Below are 20353 nucleotides of genomic sequence, written 5' to 3' on the forward strand. Positions count from 1 at the left end.
CTAAATCAGACTTTTCCCTGCAGCCACTGTGGCCGGACCTGCCTTTCCTGCATTGGTCTTGTCAGCCACCAGCGAGCCTGCAGCAGACGTGGACTATAGCACCCTTCTTAAATCTTCGTTCGCGAAGCCAAGCCGAGAGAGAGCTCTGACAGCTTGCCATCAGAAATTAGGGTTAGATGACAGCTCTTAGTCAATCAGCCAGTCAGGAAGATATATTCTGGCTGGGAGCCACACAAAAAAAAAAAAGAAGAAGAAAAAGGAGACTCATGATCAACTCAGGATTCTTGGAAGATAAGACGGGACATCAAAAAGTCTGCCCATGTTGTGTGCCTGACTAAGAAAGTGCCGTGTAAGTAGGTTTAGGGCAAGTAGCCAAGGAATGCTGCACAGTAGAAGCAGGTTGGCTGGTTGCCATAATCTTTTATTAGTGTGTTCCTCCGTGCACGTTGTAATATCTTTCTTTGGTTTTTATCTCCCTTTTTATGTTTCCCTTTCCCCTTTCTGTAAATAAAACTTTGTAAATGTTTTCTTAGAAAATTACTCTGTATTTTGTAGACCAGGGATTCCACTAGACCACAAGAACCCATGAGGATATTGTTTATAATATAAGTTATTTTACTTTTTTTTCTCCCCTCCTTCTAGCAGGTCTGAAAGGGCATGGTCCAAACTCCCTGGCCCTGGATGTCTGTATTTGACATAGTGGCAGCTTTGTGTTTTAACATGATGGCAACAGCTGTGTTTCTTGATAACCGCCTATACCATCTAAGGAGGAATGAAAAAGATCTAAAATCTGCAATTTCTCTTTTAAGCCCTTGTTCTGTTCACCCTTCTCCCCCCAACCTTCTTGACATGGTTCTCAGGACACTATTTGTTCTTACAGAGAACACAAAGAAGCCAGCCCAGCTGCACTTCATCATGGTACCTTCAATCTTCCTTCCACTCCACAAACAACTAAACACTCATAAAGTTCTTCCAAATGGTCTTTGGTCTGAGATTGGAAGCAAGTCATTGGCCACACGCAGCAGGCATGCAGAATAATCTTTTCAGAATTATTTTGATACACCACCTAGCAAAACTGCCAATTGCTCAAATAAGGATTAATTTTCAGGGCTTCACTTGTCAGCTATTCGTTATTAAATCAAAAGAGAAAATTGTGGATTATACCTGCATCATTTTGACTCCCTATAACAACAGCAAGTACATTCAAGTACCTATAGCCAAATAACTAAATACATGTCCTGGGTTTTGCTGCTTTTTTTTGCAGAACCCCTAAATGAATATTAATTCCATACTTGGAAAAACAACACTCCTTCTTCTTAAGCAGATCGGCACGCATACACTTATTCATGGCCTTTTTTGTAAAAAAAAAAAAAGCCCTGCAGGAACTCATTAGCATATTAGGCCACACCCACTGATGTCACCAAAAGGGCGGTCATCCTGCCATGCCCACCTCATAAGAATTTATGGTGATTGACGTTGAAAATTCTAGAGAGAGTAAAGATACTATAGTCACTCCAGCAAACACCACACATACCTTAGCTTTAAAGCAGTTTCCAACAGTTACCAGAGGTTGCCATGTTGCTAATTTTTTAAACAGAGGAAACAGAACACTGAAACTCAGGACTGTGTGTGTTTAAATTTCTGAACATGCTCTGAGAAATAAAGAAAGCTGACAGATACAAAACCAATAGAAGGGTTTTTCATATTCCTTCAAAAGGTGGGAAATTAATTACAAAGCAAAAGTATAAAAAAGGAAAACATGTTTCATTTAAAATCCTACCCCTTCCCCCGAAAACCTGGCTCAGTGATAAGGGCCCTAAGAACACTCTAGCCCCCATTCAGGTCGGTTCCTACAGATTTAAAGAAGTTCCCAAGCTCCTTCTAGCTTTCTGACCTGGAAGACACATGGTGGCTATTGGGGCTGGGGCTGTCCCAGCCAGGGGAGGAGGTTCCAAAACTGAGAGTTGGGGACTGGCAAGCCTAGGAGGCAGGCAGCCATCTTACTAAGTGCCTGCTTTCTTCAAGCCATCGGATTGGAGAAAGCAGGCTTGGAGAGAGCAGGAGCTTCATGAGACCATCCCCTAAGTGCCTGCCTTCTCTCCAAGCCAGCAGGAAAGCTCTCCAAGCCAGCTGGAACACTCTTAAAGCCAGCAGGAACTCTATTTCTGTGCGTTCTGGCTCAAAAAAAAAGCCATGTACTTATTTTTACACCGTTTACTCTGAATGGAGTGAAGTGGCTCTACATAAAATAGGAAGGAGAAGAATTTATTTATTTATAATGGTCCTAGACCAGCAAACGATTCATAAAAGTCCACTTTGTAAGCAATAAAAGGTGATATAATTATACAATAATTATTATACAATACTAAAGTATGATACCACCTAAAATATACATAAAATACGAATATAAACTTTAAGACACAGAAGATGTAAAATTAGTGTTAAAACCAAGGATAAACTAAATAAATAGTTTATTCACTGCCTATGCTAGCCTTTAAAACAGTGAAATCATACAAAATTAAAACTGATTGACCATAAAATCATACATAAAAAGTCATAAAATACTGTTGTAAAACCACAAATATAACAGAACATGGAAGTTACAGCAAACAGATTGGCAAAGGTGTTTAGACATTTCCTGACTGAATTATTAGAGTTTTCCTTATTCTTGTGGCAAGCCAGCCAAATTTTGCTGATTTGTATGTAACTTCAGGGATCTTATCGCTAAGAAGATTCTTAAGGAGTTGCAGTTTTTGGCTACTGGTAAAAGGCATGGCCGTGAAAATGGAAGTACTTCTCGATGATCATTATAAGCCTCACAGTCAAATATGACATGGACTAGGGAGTCAATACCATCATTGCAGCAGGGACATAATCGTTCTTGGAACGGCACCTTTTTGTATCTCCCCTCCACCAACGCTGAAGGGAGAACGTCCCACCTCATAAGAGTAGATGTTCCCCTATATTCATTATTTGTTAAGTGGTATAGGTAGGGCATCGGGGTCACCCTGTTGATTGGTTCTGTCAGAGCTCGCCATTTGGTTGTGCTATTGAGGTCATTTTGTCTGACAATGTCCAATATTCTCTGTTTCACTATCTCCCTAGCATTATCGTAAGTAAGAGAACTGAGATATTGTTTGGAAAGGCTGTAATAATGAATTCTGTCCTCTATGGCCCTAATCCATCTTGGGACCAAGGTATCTTGCAGAATTAAACTGATCAAGTCCTTAGGAAAATAGGAACACTATGGCAGCTCAACTAGCACAGTAGATACTGGTGGGACACAAGGATAAAATGACCTATGTAATGTTGGCTTTCTGAACAAACCATTTTTAGATTTTTCTATCCAATGGGGAGGGATGGTGTCTCAGTGGTAGAGCATTTGCTTGGTAAGCAGAAGGTCCCAGGTTCAATCCCCGGCATCTCCAAAAAAAGGGTCCAGGCAAATAGGTGTGAAAAACCTCAGCTTGAGACCCTGGAGAGCCGCTGCCAGTCTGAGAAGACAATACTGACTTTGATGGACCAAAGGTCTGATTCAGTATAAGGCAGCTTCATATGTTCATATGATCTTGCATCAATGGAATAGGATTCCCCCACCACCACAAGCTGTAGCACAAAATGATCTCCAAACTGTTGCTCCTGAGGGACACAACAGATGGGGAGCCTGCAACAGGAGGGGAGAATTGGTGAAAATCACCCCCTCCTGTTACCCGAAGTTTTCTGATGAATCTAACCCAATAATGATAACTTGCTCTTTTTTTACAATGCAAATAGAAGCAGAGATTTCATAGATGCAACATTCTGTGCCTACTCCAGAATAGATGCTTCTACGTTGGGTGCCGGATGTTCATCAAGTACACACAGACTGTCACCTTTCAAGAGTTAAAAAAAAAGTTAAAAAGTAATTTACTGAACAAAGTTGCCTTTTAAAATTGTACAAAGAAAGAAACCTGATGTATGTGGGATGTTAATAACATTTCTGTTTCAAAGATCTTTATTATATTTTCATCTTTATGAAATCTCAGCCGCCCTGAGCCTGCCTTGGCGGGGAGGGCTGGGTATAAATTAAAAAAAAAAATTCTTTATTATATTTTATTATATCATTATATATTTTCTTCATTATACTTTCATTTCACAGCTTTGCCCCCACTCTAGTCATTGTGAGAGGGCTCAGAGAAGCTGTTCAAAATACTGATGAACTGATACATAGGGAATGCAAGGTAGTATTGGAACTCCGCTATGAGTATTCTGCACCTAGAGATGGATTGGCCCTTTAACCAGGCCTTGGATTCAGCAGGAGCGCACCTAATCGCAGCTCCTGGACCTTTCTGAAGCCTTCCCCCTCCCCCTCCTCACCTAACTTTCCTTTGTCTGACGATTTCTGGGGTTGAGAAAGGCCTGCCTGGGCCAGCTGACTCTGCAGCTGCCCCAGGGAAGCTTCTCTTGCCCTGCCCTTTCCTTCCTTGCATCTTGTCTGTGCTCTGCTTGTGTCCCGTGTTCCCTCTAAGCTGAGTTAGCATGAGCTAGCTCACAGATTCTTAGCCTCCAGCTCACACGTTTTTGTCTCAGCTCAGGAAGGATGACCCCAGGGCACCCTAATTTATGCAGCAGCTCACAACTTTAAAGCCAGAAAGTAGAATTTTTGCTCACAAGACTCTGCAGCTTGGAGGGAACACTGCTTGCGTCAGGGCTTTTTTCAAACAATTTTTCCCCAGGTAGGTTTGCCAGTTCTGGATTGGAGATTTTTTTTTTTTTTTTGCAGTGAAGCCTGTGTGGTGGGCGGTGCCTTATAACATACTTCTGGTGATGTCAGAGGGGTGTGTGGCATATGCTAATGAGTTATGCTAATGAGCGCCACTACCTATTTTTCTAGAAAAAAGACCCCTGCCTTTAACTTAATGTGAACATTTCTGGTGTAGTACTATCCTGGAAACCCTAAAAGGGCCCTTCCTTAACAAGTGGTGGCATGGGAGTAGTGCATGGGTGACTGTGCTCATGGTGTTGCCTGGGTCCAAGGTGAGCAACCTCTACAAAGGAGCTGCTCAGCTCTAACTTGGGCAGTGTAACAACTCTAGTAAGGGTTTAAGGAAGCAAACACATCAAGCAAAACACACTGCTGAAAAAATACAAATGTTTCTGTATAATATATAATTTTTAGACATCTTTTTATATGCTTCCAAAATTTCATGCAAGAACACATCAGAATAATCAATCCCAATGCCTTTGGGATTGGAAGTTTCATCTTTGGAAGAGGGAGCATTGATTCAGACATGATTTACTCCTGTGGCTCCAAAGAGGAGTTCTGTAAAATATATAACATTGAGGAAGAGGCATCGAAACCACCCATGTAATTGGCAGACACGTCCGTTTGCTTTATTGTTCAGTAAAATTTTTATGTACCTACTTCTGAGAAAAATCAAAACAGGTACCTGAGTCTCAATTCCTTGCTCGAGCAGCCGCTTAGACTGATTTTCCACCTCAAGTCGAGCTCTTGCAATAAAAAGCAGGTCACTTTCAATCACTTCTATTCCGGAGAGATCTATTCCGTGAGAAAGGTAATCTATAAAAGTAACAAAATTTTGATATATTATAAAAAGCCTGACCATCAGAATGCAAAATGTAACTCCTTTTGGGTGTTATTTCACATGTAATATTTTCAACACTTAATATCAACATACATTCCAGTCAATTATTTTACAAGAAATAACTATTCATTAAGTTACGAACAGGATACCCATGGCACAGAGTGATAAAGCTGCAGTACTGCAGCCCAAGTTCTGCTCACGACCTGATTTCTACCCCGGCTGAAGGCAGCTGGCTCAAGGTTGACTCAGCCGTCCGTCCTTCCAAGGTCGGTAAAATGAGTATCCAGCTTGCTGGGGGGAAAGTGTAGATGACTGGGGAAGAAAATGGCAAACCACCCCATAACAAACATCACGATGTGACATCACCCCATGGGTCAGTAACAACCCAGTGCTTGCACAGGCGACCACCTTTACCTTTTTAAACTATGAACATTGCAACAATATACTAAGTGAATTTGTTCCTATTAAACATAATCAAGGTGATCAAAGGAATATTCCAATTCCAGCAAAAGAATAACACACTGAATCCAAAAATACACTTCCACGTGCAAAAAAGCACTTTCTGAGCCTCAAAAGGCTGGTTTACGTCATGCTCTCGCATGCTATGTGGGGAAAAAGTTAAACCCATTGATAGATTCAGGCGTTGGTCTTAAGCAACAGAACCGAGTTTATTTCTCAGAGCAGGTTCAGAAATTTAAACACGCACAGTCCTGAGTTTCCTTTCTGCTCAGAGTTCTCAAAATCCAATCCATTGCTTTGAGATTTACAAAGTCATAGAAGAAAGGAAAGCAATCTGTTTTCAACGGGGACAATCACTTTTTTACACTGTTATTGTAAAAAGTGCCCAACAACTACAAGCGAAATAGCAACAATGTTATATAATTAACTAGACTTTTTTTGTCTTGAAACCCAGGATAATTCTCATTAATTCAGAGGTGGGGAATGGATAGGAGTAAAACCATACAGTAACAAAGGGATGAGGCTGGGGTCGTGGCAGATAACTCACTGAAAATGTCAAGACAGTGTGCGTTTGCAATAAAAAAGGCCAACGCCATGCTGGGAATTATTAGGAAGGGAATTGAAAACAAATCAGCCAGTATCATAATGCCCCTGTATAAATCGATGGTGCGGTCTCATTTGGAGTACTGTGTGCAGTTCTGGTCGCCACACCTCAAAAAGGATATTATAGCATTGGAGAAAGTCCAGAAAAGGGCAACTAGAATGATTAAAGGGCTGGAGCACTTTCCCTATGAAGAAAGGTTGAAACGCTTGGGGCTCTTTAGCTTGGAGAAACGTCGACTGCGGGGTGACATGATAGAGGTTTACAAGATAATGCATGGGATGGAGAAAGTAGAGAAAGTAGTACTTTTCTCCCTTTCTCACAATACAAGAACTCGTGGGCATTCGATGAAATTGCTGAGCAGACAGGTTAAAACGGATAAAAGGAAGTACTTCTTCACCCAAAGGGTGATTAACATGTGGAATTCACTGCCACAGGAGGTGGTGGCGGCCACAAGTATAGCCACCTTCAAGAGGGGTTTAGATAAAAATATGGAGCACAGGTCCATCAGTGGCTATTAGCCACAGTGTGTGTATATATATATATAAAAATTTTGCCACTGTGTGACACAGAGTGTTGGACTGGATGGGCCGTTGGCCTGATCCAACATGGCTTCTCTTATGTTCTTAAAGTACTAAAAAGAAGAAGAAAAAAACCCAGTATCTGGAAATAATACAATACATAGTTAGAATAAGAATGCTAGGCTATATTATGTGCAATCAGGAACTGCTGATGCCAAAGCCATTATCAAGCTCTCTTCTATGGTGCATCACTTACCACATTATATGAAACCATGTTCAAGCTCTATGCCCCATGTAATCTGCCGTAAATGACAAACTGTGTAATCCTAAACAGAGTTACACCCTTCTAAGCCCGTAGACAGATGTAACTCTGGGTGTAAGGATCCAACTGTGCTCAGGATGGCAAGCAATGGCAGAAGTGGTCTGGTTCATTTTACAGTATGCAAAATTAACATAACCTATAGCTGTTTAATTTTCATACAGAAGTATGGACTGGAAACATCTCTGAGGGTCAGGATTATGGTCTGGAGCCAACCAGCTTTTCAGCTAGTGAAAATGGAAGGCAGTGCCCAGTTTATCCAAAAAGGCAATTCTGAGAACCATGGCGCCTTCATATATAAATAACATGTGGAATAGTATAGAGGGGACCTGGGAAACATAAAATGAAAACACTGGCTGGATCTGACCCAATGGCTGCAGTTCCATTGCTGCTATTAAGCATCTCATAGCAAGCTATACTGTAGACAGAGCTGTGAAATGAAAATATAATAAAGGTCTTTGACTGAAACAGAAATGTCACTAACACCCCACATACGGCATGTTTCTTTCTTTATACGATTTTAAAAGGCAATTTTGTTCCGCAAATTACTTTTATTTATTTATTTATTCATTCATTCATTCATTCATTCCGTAACTTATATCCCGCCCTTCCCACAAGTGGCTCAGGGTGGCTTACAACAAACAATAAAACAATAAAATCGGAACAAATTAATTCTGGCCAGTTTACTTGCTAAGACACCACAAGGTTGTGCTTCACTTCAATTACTTCTGGAAATAAATAGGGATGTGTATTCAGGTCTACCTGAACCAAAAATATATCTGAAAACCCCTTATTGGTATTTTTCAGGTATATTTTGGCATCCCAAATGTATCTAGAGTTTTTCAGGAGATTAAAAAAAAAACACCAGATAAACTTGGGAATTACCAGCAAACCGAGAACAACAGCTGAGGGGCTGGAGCAGTTTCCTCCCACTGCACAGCACTTTGGGGGCTTTCTTCTGCAGTCCCTTTAAACAGGGGGTGTTTAAAAGGCCTGCATAAGACAGCCTGCAAAACAGCTGGGGGGGGGGCTCTTTTGGGCTGACCAAACTGCCAAAGAGAACCCCTACTGAGCCTGCATAGAGAGTTCTCCCCACAGGATCAGCTGCTTTGCAAGCTCTTTGGGGCAGTCTTTTAACAGGACTGCCCAAAAGAGCCCAAAATGGGCTACCTCTCAATGGGTTATTGCAACTTTGCTGCTGCTTTCCGCCCCCCCCCCCTGTAATTTTTTTGTTTGGGTCTATTAGATCTGAAAAACTTCAGGATTAAAAAACAAAAATCCCAGATTTAAATACTTTGCTGGTATTGGGATCTGGGTGGTATTTTTCAGGAAACCTGAAATTTTGGGGGGTCCAGTAGACACAAGTACGTAAGAGAACCCATGCTGGATCAGGCCAATGGCCCATCCAGTCCAACACGCTGTGTCACACAGTGGCCAAAAATATCAAGTGCCATCCAAAGCTCTACCAGTGGGGCTACCAGTTCTTTCTTTCTTTTTCTTGGTATTATGTCTGATTGCAAGGCCCCTAAAATATGCTTTGGCGGTATCCCAGACCCATTGTATCTTTACATCTTGAGTTATATTCTGTTTAAAGAAGGATTCCATTTCAACCTTGGATTCTTTACGAAAGTCTTTGTCTTTTAAAATAGAAGTGTTTAGCCCACAAGTTCTCCTCAATTGGGTACCTTTGAGTTTTATCATTACGGGACTGTGGTCTGATATAACTCGTCTGAATTTCTGTCTCAGATCTTTAACCAAGTTTGTAGAGAGCCAACACGTATCAATTCTTGACCACGTTTGGTGGCTGGCAGGGTAATATGTAAAGTCTTTCGAATTTGGGTATCTTGTTCTCCATGCATCAACTAGCTCCAATTCTTCTACAAGCTTCCAAAAACTTGTTGGTAGTTGGAGACCTTTGGCTTTAGTGTGTTTGTGGTTTTTTATCCAATTGTCTGTCAGAAACTGTGTTAAAGTCTCCTACTATACAGTATTCTGCAAAGTTCAAATTTGACAACCTAAGATGTAAGTCTTTGAAAAAATTTTCTTGATGATCATTCAGGGCATACCGTAGATATTTGCCAATAAGATATTTTTATTGTTCACCATAACTTCCACTAATAAAATTCTTCCATCTTCTGAAGCATACTGTAATTGTGGATTAAATTTATCCTTAACGTATGTTGCCAATCTCCTTTTTATTTTATTTGTATCTGTTGCTATAAACAAATCACCAAGATTCTTGTTTTTCAAACAATGTTGGTCTTTAGCCAAAATATGAGTTTCTTGTAAGCAAACTATATCCGTTTCCAATTTTGTTAGATATCTAAAGATCTTCCTCCTTTTTATAGGAGAATTAAGTCCATTCACATTAATAGAGATTATTGATGCCACTATGGATTTTTCTTCACTATCTTTTTTTTTTATCTTTTTTAGTCTGCAATCTTGTTGGATATTTCCTTAGTTCATTTGGATCCTCTTCATCTGAGCCTTCTTCTTCCTCTTCGTCCTCCTTTTTCTTCCCCTCTTTTTTCTCCGCTTTCTCCAGAAAGCTTTGAGCTTTGAAGATAGAGTTTATCCTGTATCTGTTCTCTTCATAGGTAAAGAGTAAGCCTTCCGGCATTAGCCATGTATAAGGTATTATCTTTCTCTCAAAGTCTGTCAAGGTTTGATATTCTCTTCTTTGTCTGACTGGCCATGGCACCTCTCTCAAAATTTTCACCGTATTTCCTGCTATCGTCACTGGTTTGTCTCTTGCTTGTTTCAAAATATTGTCTCTGGTCTTCTTTCTTGTGAGCTTCAAATGGATTTCGCTAGGCAATTTATTCCGTCTCGTGAAGCTTGATGATCGCTTAACTTGATCAAACTCTTTCCAACCTTTCAGGTGTCACCTGTAAGATTTCTGCCAGGGCTTCACTTAATATTTTCTGTAAACCTTCAGTTTTTTCTTCTGGTACATTTTGGAACCTCAGCATGGAAGCTGCTCTATCTACCTCTAGCTGTAGAAGTCCACTATCATATGCTTTCTGTTCTTTTCCCAGCTGTTCCACCTTTTGTGTGTTGTCAGTCACCTATGCATCTAGGACCTTTAAAGCTTTATTGGTCTCTGCTATCTGTTTTCTGTTCTCTTGAAGCTCTTGTTTGATTTCTGCCATCTGCTCTCCTATGTTGTCTACTTTGCCAGTCAGCTGTGCTATGGCAGTTAGTAGAGTGTTTTGCATCTCTTCCATGTCCCCCTGCATGGTTGTAAACTTCCTTAGACCAGACAAAGAGCTGGGTGAGGGGACTGACAGTGTGCGTGGGAAGTTCTTCGGTTTGAGTAATCTGATAAGTGCAGCTCCAGCTGCTGTGCTAAAAAGACAAACTCCAAACAGCCGTTTAAACAGATATATTTGGGGTAAAGGCGGTAGAGGCAGTTATAGGCAGTCCAAAGGTTCATACACAGATAATCAGTCCAGTTAAGGCAACAGCACAGAATCAGTATCCAGTAGAATAGTCAACATACCAGTCCATACATCAATCCTTATCCAGTTCTTATCCAATCCTTCAGAGTAACAGTCTGAGTTCAAGATATTGCTCCTCACTCACACACCGTCCTCCTCTCCTCGTATCACCCACAGTGGCTGAGAGTTAGACCTCTGCTATTATAGTACAGCTAGCCAATCACAATCATTGATTAGTAAACTAGCTGCACATGCTACTCTCGTAACATGCATTATCCTGTATAGCTGGATTTACATAACTATTACTCAGCATTTTGCTCTCTTAAAGAACCCAATGCTGTCAGGGACTGGTGGTTTACCTTCTCAATTTTTTTTTTATTAGCTCTTTAAAGCCAATAGCAGCTTTATTTTCCATCCTTATTAGTATAATTGCACTCACAGCCACAAATTTTGTGTACTGCCTTTTCAATAGTCTGTTTTGGAACACAGTGTTCCAATTTATATTAGTTGAGCTAGTATCTATCAGACAGCATCAATATTATGCAAAGATAATGGTTTGTTCGAAAAAACAACCTTCTTGCTTCTATCAACAATTTAACAAACCCCAAACGGCTATAAGACTTATATTAAACAGAGCCTTTTTACCACAACAATCTTTAGTATCACCTAGCCAAAACAGATCAACTCACTGAAACAGAGGCAATTCACTGTCATTTCTTTTTCAGAACAAATAGTTCAATGGAGTCCGAGTTCTAACAAATTCGTCCAATTGTTCCAAGCTATAAATTGTAATCCAGAGCTGGATGCCCCATTTGTATAATCCACAGGTAAGAGCAGAAATTAAAAATAGCCCCCCCAAAAAGATAAACAAAAATAAAACAATCCAGATGATCCCAAAATGAAAATGAAGAAATGAAAACTCCACAGAGAGAGAAGAAAAAAATGGAGAAAAGTAAATGAAAAAAGGTAAAAAGAAAAAATGTTCAGACCATATAAAAAATAAAACCAAAATTAAAAGGTCATATCCATAATATCCACCATCAAAAGTTTATAATCCACTTAGAAGCTTTCACAGCTATTCTTCCAACAGTCAACAATATAGCTGCATTTTACAATCCACTGGACAAATCCAATGAGAGCTTAAGTGTATATTTAGGACCCACAAAGACTTATTCAGGATACTTCAACATAAACAAACTCCTTCCTTTTCTTATATCTTTCAAAGTCTCAAAGGTTTATATAACACTGTATCTGTCCTATAAAGTTCAATTCTCTATAATATCCATTGGCAACTGTGCCTTCTTGCACCAACTGTCCTTTTCATCCACATATACTTGCAAGCAACTTTCCAGCAGCAAGATCTTCCTCCCCAAAAAAGGTTTAAGACAGACCAATTCAATTCAGCCATCAAGTCTTTTCTATCTTTAGAGACTGCTGTGATTCATATTTCCTAGGATAACATTGAAGGAGTCACCAAGTTAGGCAGGAACTTTTGGAGGCCTTTGAAGAGAAAAGGAGAGAATTATACCCCCCCCCCCCGCTTCTCGCCGCCTTTGCCTCTATCCGTGCTCCGCTTTACTCCCGACTCTCCAGTCCCCCTGGTTACACAAATAGTACTTCAGAACTCAATATTAGAAGAAAAAGGAGACTTATAATCTTCATAGAGGTAATACAGCTTGCTTCATGCAGAAGCGCTTGATGAAAGGAAAAGAAGAGGTCCTGCAGTCAACCCTGGTGCCATTTAAAAATGGCGATCGGAGTAGCAAGGCTCACAGAGAGCCGGGCTCAGGAGACAGTCACCGCTGTCAATCCCGACCCTCAGCTCAAGCTGTCTGTCTTCTGAGACCCTTCCTGGGTCCCAGAGTCTGGTCTTCCATTAGGAGAGACCGCTCGACTGAAAGATTAAGGAGTGGCTCTACACGAGCCGGTCCAAGTTACTCCTTAGGTCAGGTCGCCAAAGTCCCCCACAGGCTTTTCCTTATATCTATTTGTGCCTTTCCTAACTTGTGGTATATATTTTATCTGCGCTTCTAGGACTGTAGTTTTAAATAGCCTCCAAGCTTCCCCAAGGGTTTTGACTCTATTTACCTTTCCTTTTAGTTTCCTCTTCACATGCCTCCTCATCTCAGAGAATTTACCCCTTTTAAAGTTAAAAGTGGCTGTGTTGGTCTTTTGAGGCAACTCCCTATTTATAGAAATGGTGAAATCAATAACATTATGGTCACTGCTCCCAAGCAGTGCAATCACTTTTACATCTCTTATCAGGTCTTGGCCATTACTTACAACCAAATCCAGGATCGCCCCACCCCTAGTAGGTTCTGTGACCATCTGCTCCATAGCACAGTCATTGAGTGTGTCTAGAAACTCAACCTCTTTCTCCGGACCAGAACACATATTGACCCAATCAATCTGCGGGTGGTTAAAATCACCTATTATGACAGTTTTTACGTTTAGCCGCTATCTTTAATTCTTTCATAATATTATAATCTATCTTTTGATCCGGTGGGTGATAACAAACTCCCAGGGTTAAATTTCCTTTTGGGCCCACTATTTCAACCCAAAGCATTTCTAGACGGGAATCTAATTCTCTGACTTTCTCAATCTTACTGGACTGTTATACCCTCTGACACCTCCAACCCATACAAAAAAAATACCGAGAAAAAAAAAAATACCGAGAAAAAAAAATGGCACACTCCTAGAAATAATTAGCCCTAATAAAACAAATCAAAACCATTTTTGAGCAAATCCAGTCCCTATTCATTTTTTTATTCCAGGCAGAAACCCAGCATTTGAAGTGTGGAAGTAATTTCCTCTTGCTCAACAGCACTTAAAGCAGATGATAACTGAATATTGCTCTAAAGGCACTGAAGTGTATTACAAAAGAAACAGTAAATAAGCCTTTATTTTGGTGAAAACTCTTAATGTCTTCCTCCAGAACCATGTCACAGCTGCATACCAAATTTTTCAGAACAAAAATGCCAGTTTTAAAAAATATTTAGAGCCTATTGCTGAGCTAGAATGTTACTACTGTTTCTTACATTCAAGAGTGAGAACATTGGTACCACTTTTTATTTATTTATTTTATCAGATTTATATCCCACCCTCCCCTAACGGGCTCAGGGAGGCGAACAACAGTTAAAAACCACACAGAATGCTTTAAAAAAATAGGTATTGGCTTGGATCTGACCTAGAATTTCTGAAGCTGCAAAGTGTGTGTGTGTGTGGGGGGGGGGGGTTGCAGATTCCCTTTTATCTCCTGTGTAAGACCTCTGATTTCCCTACAACCTAGTTATAGTGGTCTCAGTCCTCCAGAAATAGAAAATTGGAAATATTTTGGGCTGTCTCAGGAGAGGAGAATTGGTAAAAATCACAACCTCCCACAAGTGGAAACTTTAGGTGGGATCGAAGCTATAATTCCTCCACAATGACAACAAAATTGAATTTAAAACTGAGGTTATTGAGGGAAAATTTAGAGTATATGTAATAAAAATTCCGAAAACAGGAAAATTATGGTAAACAAGAATTTACTGAACAGTGAGTAGCTACTAAATGTGGTATCTAAGGTTCTTGCTAAATGACAGTGCTTTTTTGTAGCAGGAACTTCTTTGCATATTAGGCCACACCCCCTGATGTAGCCAATCCTCCAAGAGCTTACAGGGCTCTTCTTACAGGGCCTAATGTAAGCTCTTGGAGGATTGGCTACATCAGGCGTGTGTCGCCTAATATGCAAAGGAGTTCCTGCTACAAAATAGCCCTATCAGACTTCAAAAGGCTGATATCACAGGATCAAGTTCACCAGTTTTAGTGACTAAATTAAACTAAGAAGTTTTAACTGGATTTTGACTAAATGTGTAATTAATTGTTATTGTTTTTGATGTTATTGTTATCTTCCTTAGTGTGCTACGCAGATCAGTATTCTGAATAATGCTTTTTGTAGGGTAGGTAGGGTAGGGGGAACTGGGATGAGTTTTTGGAATCAAGAGGGCAAATAGTTTGGGAACCACTGATCTAAGGACTGGGAAGAGTACAGTTCAATTCATTCCTTCCCCCATACCTTCATCATTCACCACTGCCACTGGGAAGGACCAGGCTTTCTATCTGCTCAGGTGAAGACAAGACTCACTCTACCATAGGCAAAACCTCTGGTATTACTTGGCATGGACTACTAAGTAGTATACTTTGAAGGGTGAGAGCCGTTTTCCTCATCCCACCATGAACTTCTCAAGAGCTGACTCTGGGACAATTAAAAGCCATTTTACTTTATCAATGCCTATCCGTTCCCTTTATAACACTCACAACAGCCCCTCCCATTGAAAAAGTCCTGCATTTCTCTTATTACCATTTTCTCTTTTCGAGTGCTATCTTGAACACTGCTGTCAGGCAGAATATGTTAGCACTTTAAACAAATAAATGTCAACTGACCCACCAATGTGTTGTTGAGCCAGGGGGTGCTTCAGCGGGGAAGCAACTCAATCCAGTAAAGACGTTGCACTGTACACAGTGGGAGACGTCTTGCCACTCTGCTCAGCATTCCTTCAGCCGCCAGAGTGGAAAACCCACTTAAATTGAAGGAATGTTTCAAACTTTGCTCAACAGAGTGGTGGAATTCATACCAACATTTTATGACGATGAATAAATTCACATGCACCAATGTATATTATGGATCTTCTCAAATATTAACAGATTTGATACTTGCATAGCTCCCCCTTGAGAATACGCCAGAGTGATTTCAGCGTTGGTGAGATTCGCACGAGACCATGTACATTAAGTTCCTATTAAGTTCTGAGCAAGGTTCGAGCAAGACAGGAGGGGAGCCAGTTGCCAGGCTTGGAGAAGATGAAAAAATGCCACCTTGGCAATATGAGCAACCTAGGCCTCCATTGGGAGGGACGGTGGCTCAGTGGTAGAGCATCTGCTTGGGAAGCAGAAGGTCCCAGGTTCAATCCCCGGCATCTCCAACTAAAAAGGGTCCAGGCAAGGAGGCGTGAAAAACCTCCGCTTGAGACCCTGGAGAGCCATGAATGGGGCTGTGGCTCAGTGGTAGAGCATCTACGTGGTAAGCAGAAGGTCCCAGGTTCAATCCCCGGCATCTCCAACAAAAAAAGGGTCCAGGCAAATAGGAGTGAAAAACCTCAGCTTGAGACCCTGGAGAGCCGCTGCCAGCCTGAGTAGACAATACTGACTTTGATAGACCGAGGGTCTGATTCAGTATAAGGCAGCTTCATATGTTTCATTGAAGGGGAGGATTTCAGTGTCACTCCCAGACTCTTGGCCCTGGTGTCAAGAGCATCCCATCAAGGGCCAGCAATTTGCACTCCAATTCCATCCCTGCTCCCCTCACCCCCGAACACAGATTCAGCTTTAGCCTGCTCACCATAGTTTCCAGTCCCTTGGCTAAAGATGATGAGACAGCAGCTGACAGCAGTATAGCTGGGTGTTATCCGCATGTTGATGACACCCCAGCCCCATAACTCCATACCAGCTGGGCAAAGGGGTGCATATAGATGTTGAAGAGCATTGGGGAGAAGTGTCTCTTGAGGGACCCCACACACTAGGGGGTATCTAGTGGACACATCCTCCCCTTGTCCCACCCTGACCATGGAGAAAGGAGGAGAGCCACTGTAAACTGTAAGGCCATCTCACATATCCCCACATCAGCGAGGTGGTGAGCCTCACTGATGTAAACAGTCTCTGAAATAGTGTAAAGTTTTGAACAAGTTGTCACTGTGTGATTGGAAGTTCCCAAAGCACTTGAAAATAATTAAGGAAATTCCAGAATATGAAATCTGTACTCCTCTGACTTAGAATCTCATTGGGCCTCTGGTATCTGCCCACAAACCCCAGTCGTGCAGGCACAAAAGCAGGGATGAACTACCAATAACTCCATGTTCTACCCAAGTCAGTAATGACCCAAGCAACTAGAACTCAAAGGGAATATTGCCTCTTCTGAGGCCAGTGAGAGGGTTTAGTTCCTGGATTGGGCAAAAGTAGCCACAAGTGTTAACAACCAAGCAGCTACTAGTCAAGTACAAAGGTGCTATGCTCAATAAGGACCATCGGGGAACAATGAAGCAATCCAATCAGGAATTCATCTTGCATATAACTGGGGAAGTTAGAAAAGGTAAATCAGATAAGCAATTTTATGTTTTTACTACATCTTACCCAGTACAGTTGTTTATCCAGCAGCAAAGTCAGAATTTCATTCTATTACTCTATTACTTTCCCCCCACTGGACAAATTTTATTTAGTATTTACATCTTTTATACTCCACTTTTCTCCCCAACCGAGGACCCACAAAGCCTACATCCTTCTCCTGTCCTCCATTTTATTTTTCAGAACCACACTGTGAAGTCTGTCAGGGTTCAGAAGATCACTGGGTCAATCTCCAGAATCTCCAGTTAAAATGATCAAGTAGCAGATGATGTAAAAGACCGGGAGACCTGAGACCGGGAGAGCTGCTATTAGTCAAAGTATAAAATATTGACTTTGATAGATCAGTGATCTGACTTGGTATTAAGCAGCTTCATGTATTCACTAAGCTTTGTGGTAGCAATTTTTATTTTAACTAGAGTTTGTCAATACATTTTTTTCAAGGAGGACGCCAAAAATAATTTGATATCTCTTCAGCTGCTAAAACATTCTGATGCTTATGAAAAGGCATGACAAGCACTCGAGCTCAGCTGAAGTCTTCAGCACCAAAACACTTCGTCCATCATTAGTCACCCTTTTGTGACTTGTGATAATTGTATTTCTTGCAAGAACGCATGTCCACTTCCTCTCCTTTTACAACAATTGTTCCAATTTTGTGGCGTGCATTTGAAGAGATGTAATTATTTGGAGGAGGGTGATTAGAATGCCAATTCCATAATTAATATTAATTTCTATTTAGAACTTTGGTCTTCCCAATCTAGAGCCTAACTCCCACACCCCATTAAGTGCCAAAGAGAATCTCATGTCAGGTTACAACTATTAACACCTAGTCTACAAAACAGAGCAGGTAAATCCAAGCTGGCCACCCAAAGAAATAAGGCAAGCAGAGAAGCTGGGCCAAAGCCAAGGAGCCAGGGTTTCAAGAGGGGGAAGAGGAAGAAAAAGGAGGGGGGCGTTCTTACTAACAGGTACTTGAATAGTACTGCATTTACTTGAGATGAAGATGACTCCTCTAAAAACTTTATACCCCAAATTTATTGCTGGGCAGAGTCAGGCCACAGCCGCCTCACATGCAAGGTCCCCCGACTTCCATGCCCTCTGACCTTTTTTTGCCGCCACTGCTAATGCCGCCTCACCTTATGCTGCCGATGGCCACTGCCCTCTTAGTTTGCCACCCTGAGCCACGGCCTCTCCCTCGGCCACTGCGCTGATGCGCTTCCAGCCACCCTCTCTCACCCCCACCCTGGCCTGAGCGCCCCTTGCACTTGCCATCAGCCACACTCTCCCACTCCCACTGAGCCCCTCTACCACCCCAATCAAGGCTCGCTCTCATCTGTGGCTGCCATCACCACTGCCAAGCCTGCCTTGAATAAAACAGTGAGTAAAGTACAGAAAATCTCCCATGAGTCAAGACAGCAGTGCCATTAGAAGGCCCAGCTGAAATCCTGGGTGCTGCTGCCAGTGGGAGAGGAGCTAATCTCTCCACACCTGTTGTGCTTTCAGGGACCCACCCAACAGCTGAAGGATCCCGGCTTGTTGCCCTGCCCATCCCAGATCTGGTGGTGCAGCGGCTGCTGGGTGCACTTGACAGATAGGACAGTGGACTGGGTAGGAAGGGTCCACCTGGAGGAATGCAGCGTTGCCTGGGGAAGGGTTGGCAAGCTTCCTCATCTGTCCCACAAGCATCTCCAAAGAGTCATTTTGCGCCTGCCTGGGAAGGCACCAGGATCCCACTGCAGGAAGAGCCCCATTTTGCAAGGAGAATCATGGCACCCAGGCCAATGTGGTAAGGAGCAAGAGAGGTGAGGTTCCTTTGAAGGTGGGCTGATGGCACCACAGCAGAAGGGCGTGGGTGGCTCCTTCTCCTGACTCTGTTCATGTTCTTCCACCTCAGGACCCTTTTTCCCTGTTGTTTGCAGCTGATATCATGGACTACTTCCGCAACCTGATCTCCATGAGGCAGACTGTGGCAGCTACGTCAATAATCCTGTGCACGTTGGGCATCCTGGATTTCCTAGGGCCAGTGGCTGACAGTGAGCCCATGCAGTGAGCCAACTCAGCATCAGCAGATGGCAGTTTACTTGGGCTGCCAGAGAAAGGGAGGGTAGGGAGGCCAAAGGCGAGGACCTGCCTACCTTAGGGACCGCCTCTCTCCATATGTTCCCCAGAGAGCACTGAGATCCAGCTCCCAAAGTCTTCTAAAAATCCCTGGACCAAAGGAGGTCACACTGAAAGTAACGAGGGAGTAGGCCTTCTCAATAATGGCTGCCCACTGGTGGAATCAGCTACCGGAGGAAGTGCGAGCCCTGCGGGACCTTAACCGATTCCGCAGGGCTTGCAAAACTACCCTCTTCCAACAAGCTTATAGGGAACTCTGAATGTGACATCTAGCCATCTGGATAGACATCCCACTGAATGTAGCACCTTTAATTCACTATGGTTTTATAATTTTTATGTAACTTTTAAACTGTATTTTAACTGTATCTTTTATGAAATGTATAACTGATCATGGTATATACCATGTCCTGTTAGCCGCCCTGAGCCTGCTTTGGCGGGGAGGGCGAGATATAAATAAAACGTATTATTATTATTATTATTATCACTTCTTCCAGAGCCGGGTGCTGCAGCCACTGCTGTGGTGGATAACTGTCCAGATCCCAGACCTTTGCTTGGCCCCCAGGTACAGGGTCCACACTTGGCTCAGCCCATCTATGCTTGTCACCCGTGTGGATGGTGATTGAGCAGGAACAGTTGGAGAGACGCCAAGAGCGGCTGGAATCCTTCTGCAGAAGTCAGCAGTGGACAGACAACCTGGCAATATTGGTAATGGTGATTGTTGAGCACCTGGAGGGGCTGCTTGCTGTTGCAAGGGATTTGGGGGAGGCATGGAAGTGAAACAAAGACCTGCTGGACCTGTGAGAGGTGCTTCAGTCCTCCCCCCCCCCCATGACCTGCCCTGCCAGCTCCTCCTCTTGCTCTGTAGGGCCACCCTAGGCCGCATGGGTGACCTGATGGATGGCATAGCCACCATTGAGTGAAAGGCACCTTGCTAATGCTCATGAAAACCCCCATCTCCCTTGTGGAGCTCTGGTGCCCTTTGCTCTGTCTGGGCGTGGGACCAGCTTGGTACATCTGGGGGGAAGCTCAGGCTCCTGTATCTCTGTCAAATGGCCAAGGACATGTGAGGGGATTTAGTCTCTTTAAGGGGGTGGGGGGGGGGGTGCTCTGACAGCAAGCTACACTCCCTGCCCCTGGGCTGTGACGAATGCTTGATGTCA

The 20353-nt window shown here is 42.5% G+C and overlaps 1 protein-coding gene across 1 annotated transcript in view; it reads right to left on the reverse strand.

Annotated features, from left to right (window-relative positions):
- Positions 1 to 20353, reverse strand: part of COG5 (component of oligomeric golgi complex 5) — a 307502-nt gene that overhangs the window by 172731 nt on the left and 114418 nt on the right. Inside the window, exon 7 of the mRNA XM_060244724.1 lies at positions 5430 to 5560. Within this exon, the coding sequence (XP_060100707.1) occupies positions 5430 to 5560 (131 nt within the window). The remainder of the gene's footprint in view (positions 1 to 5429; positions 5561 to 20353) is intronic.

This window comes from Heteronotia binoei, chromosome 8 (genome assembly GCF_032191835.1).
Source record: "Heteronotia binoei isolate CCM8104 ecotype False Entrance Well chromosome 8, APGP_CSIRO_Hbin_v1, whole genome shotgun sequence".
NCBI lineage: Eukaryota > Metazoa > Chordata > Lepidosauria > Squamata > Gekkonidae > Heteronotia > Heteronotia binoei.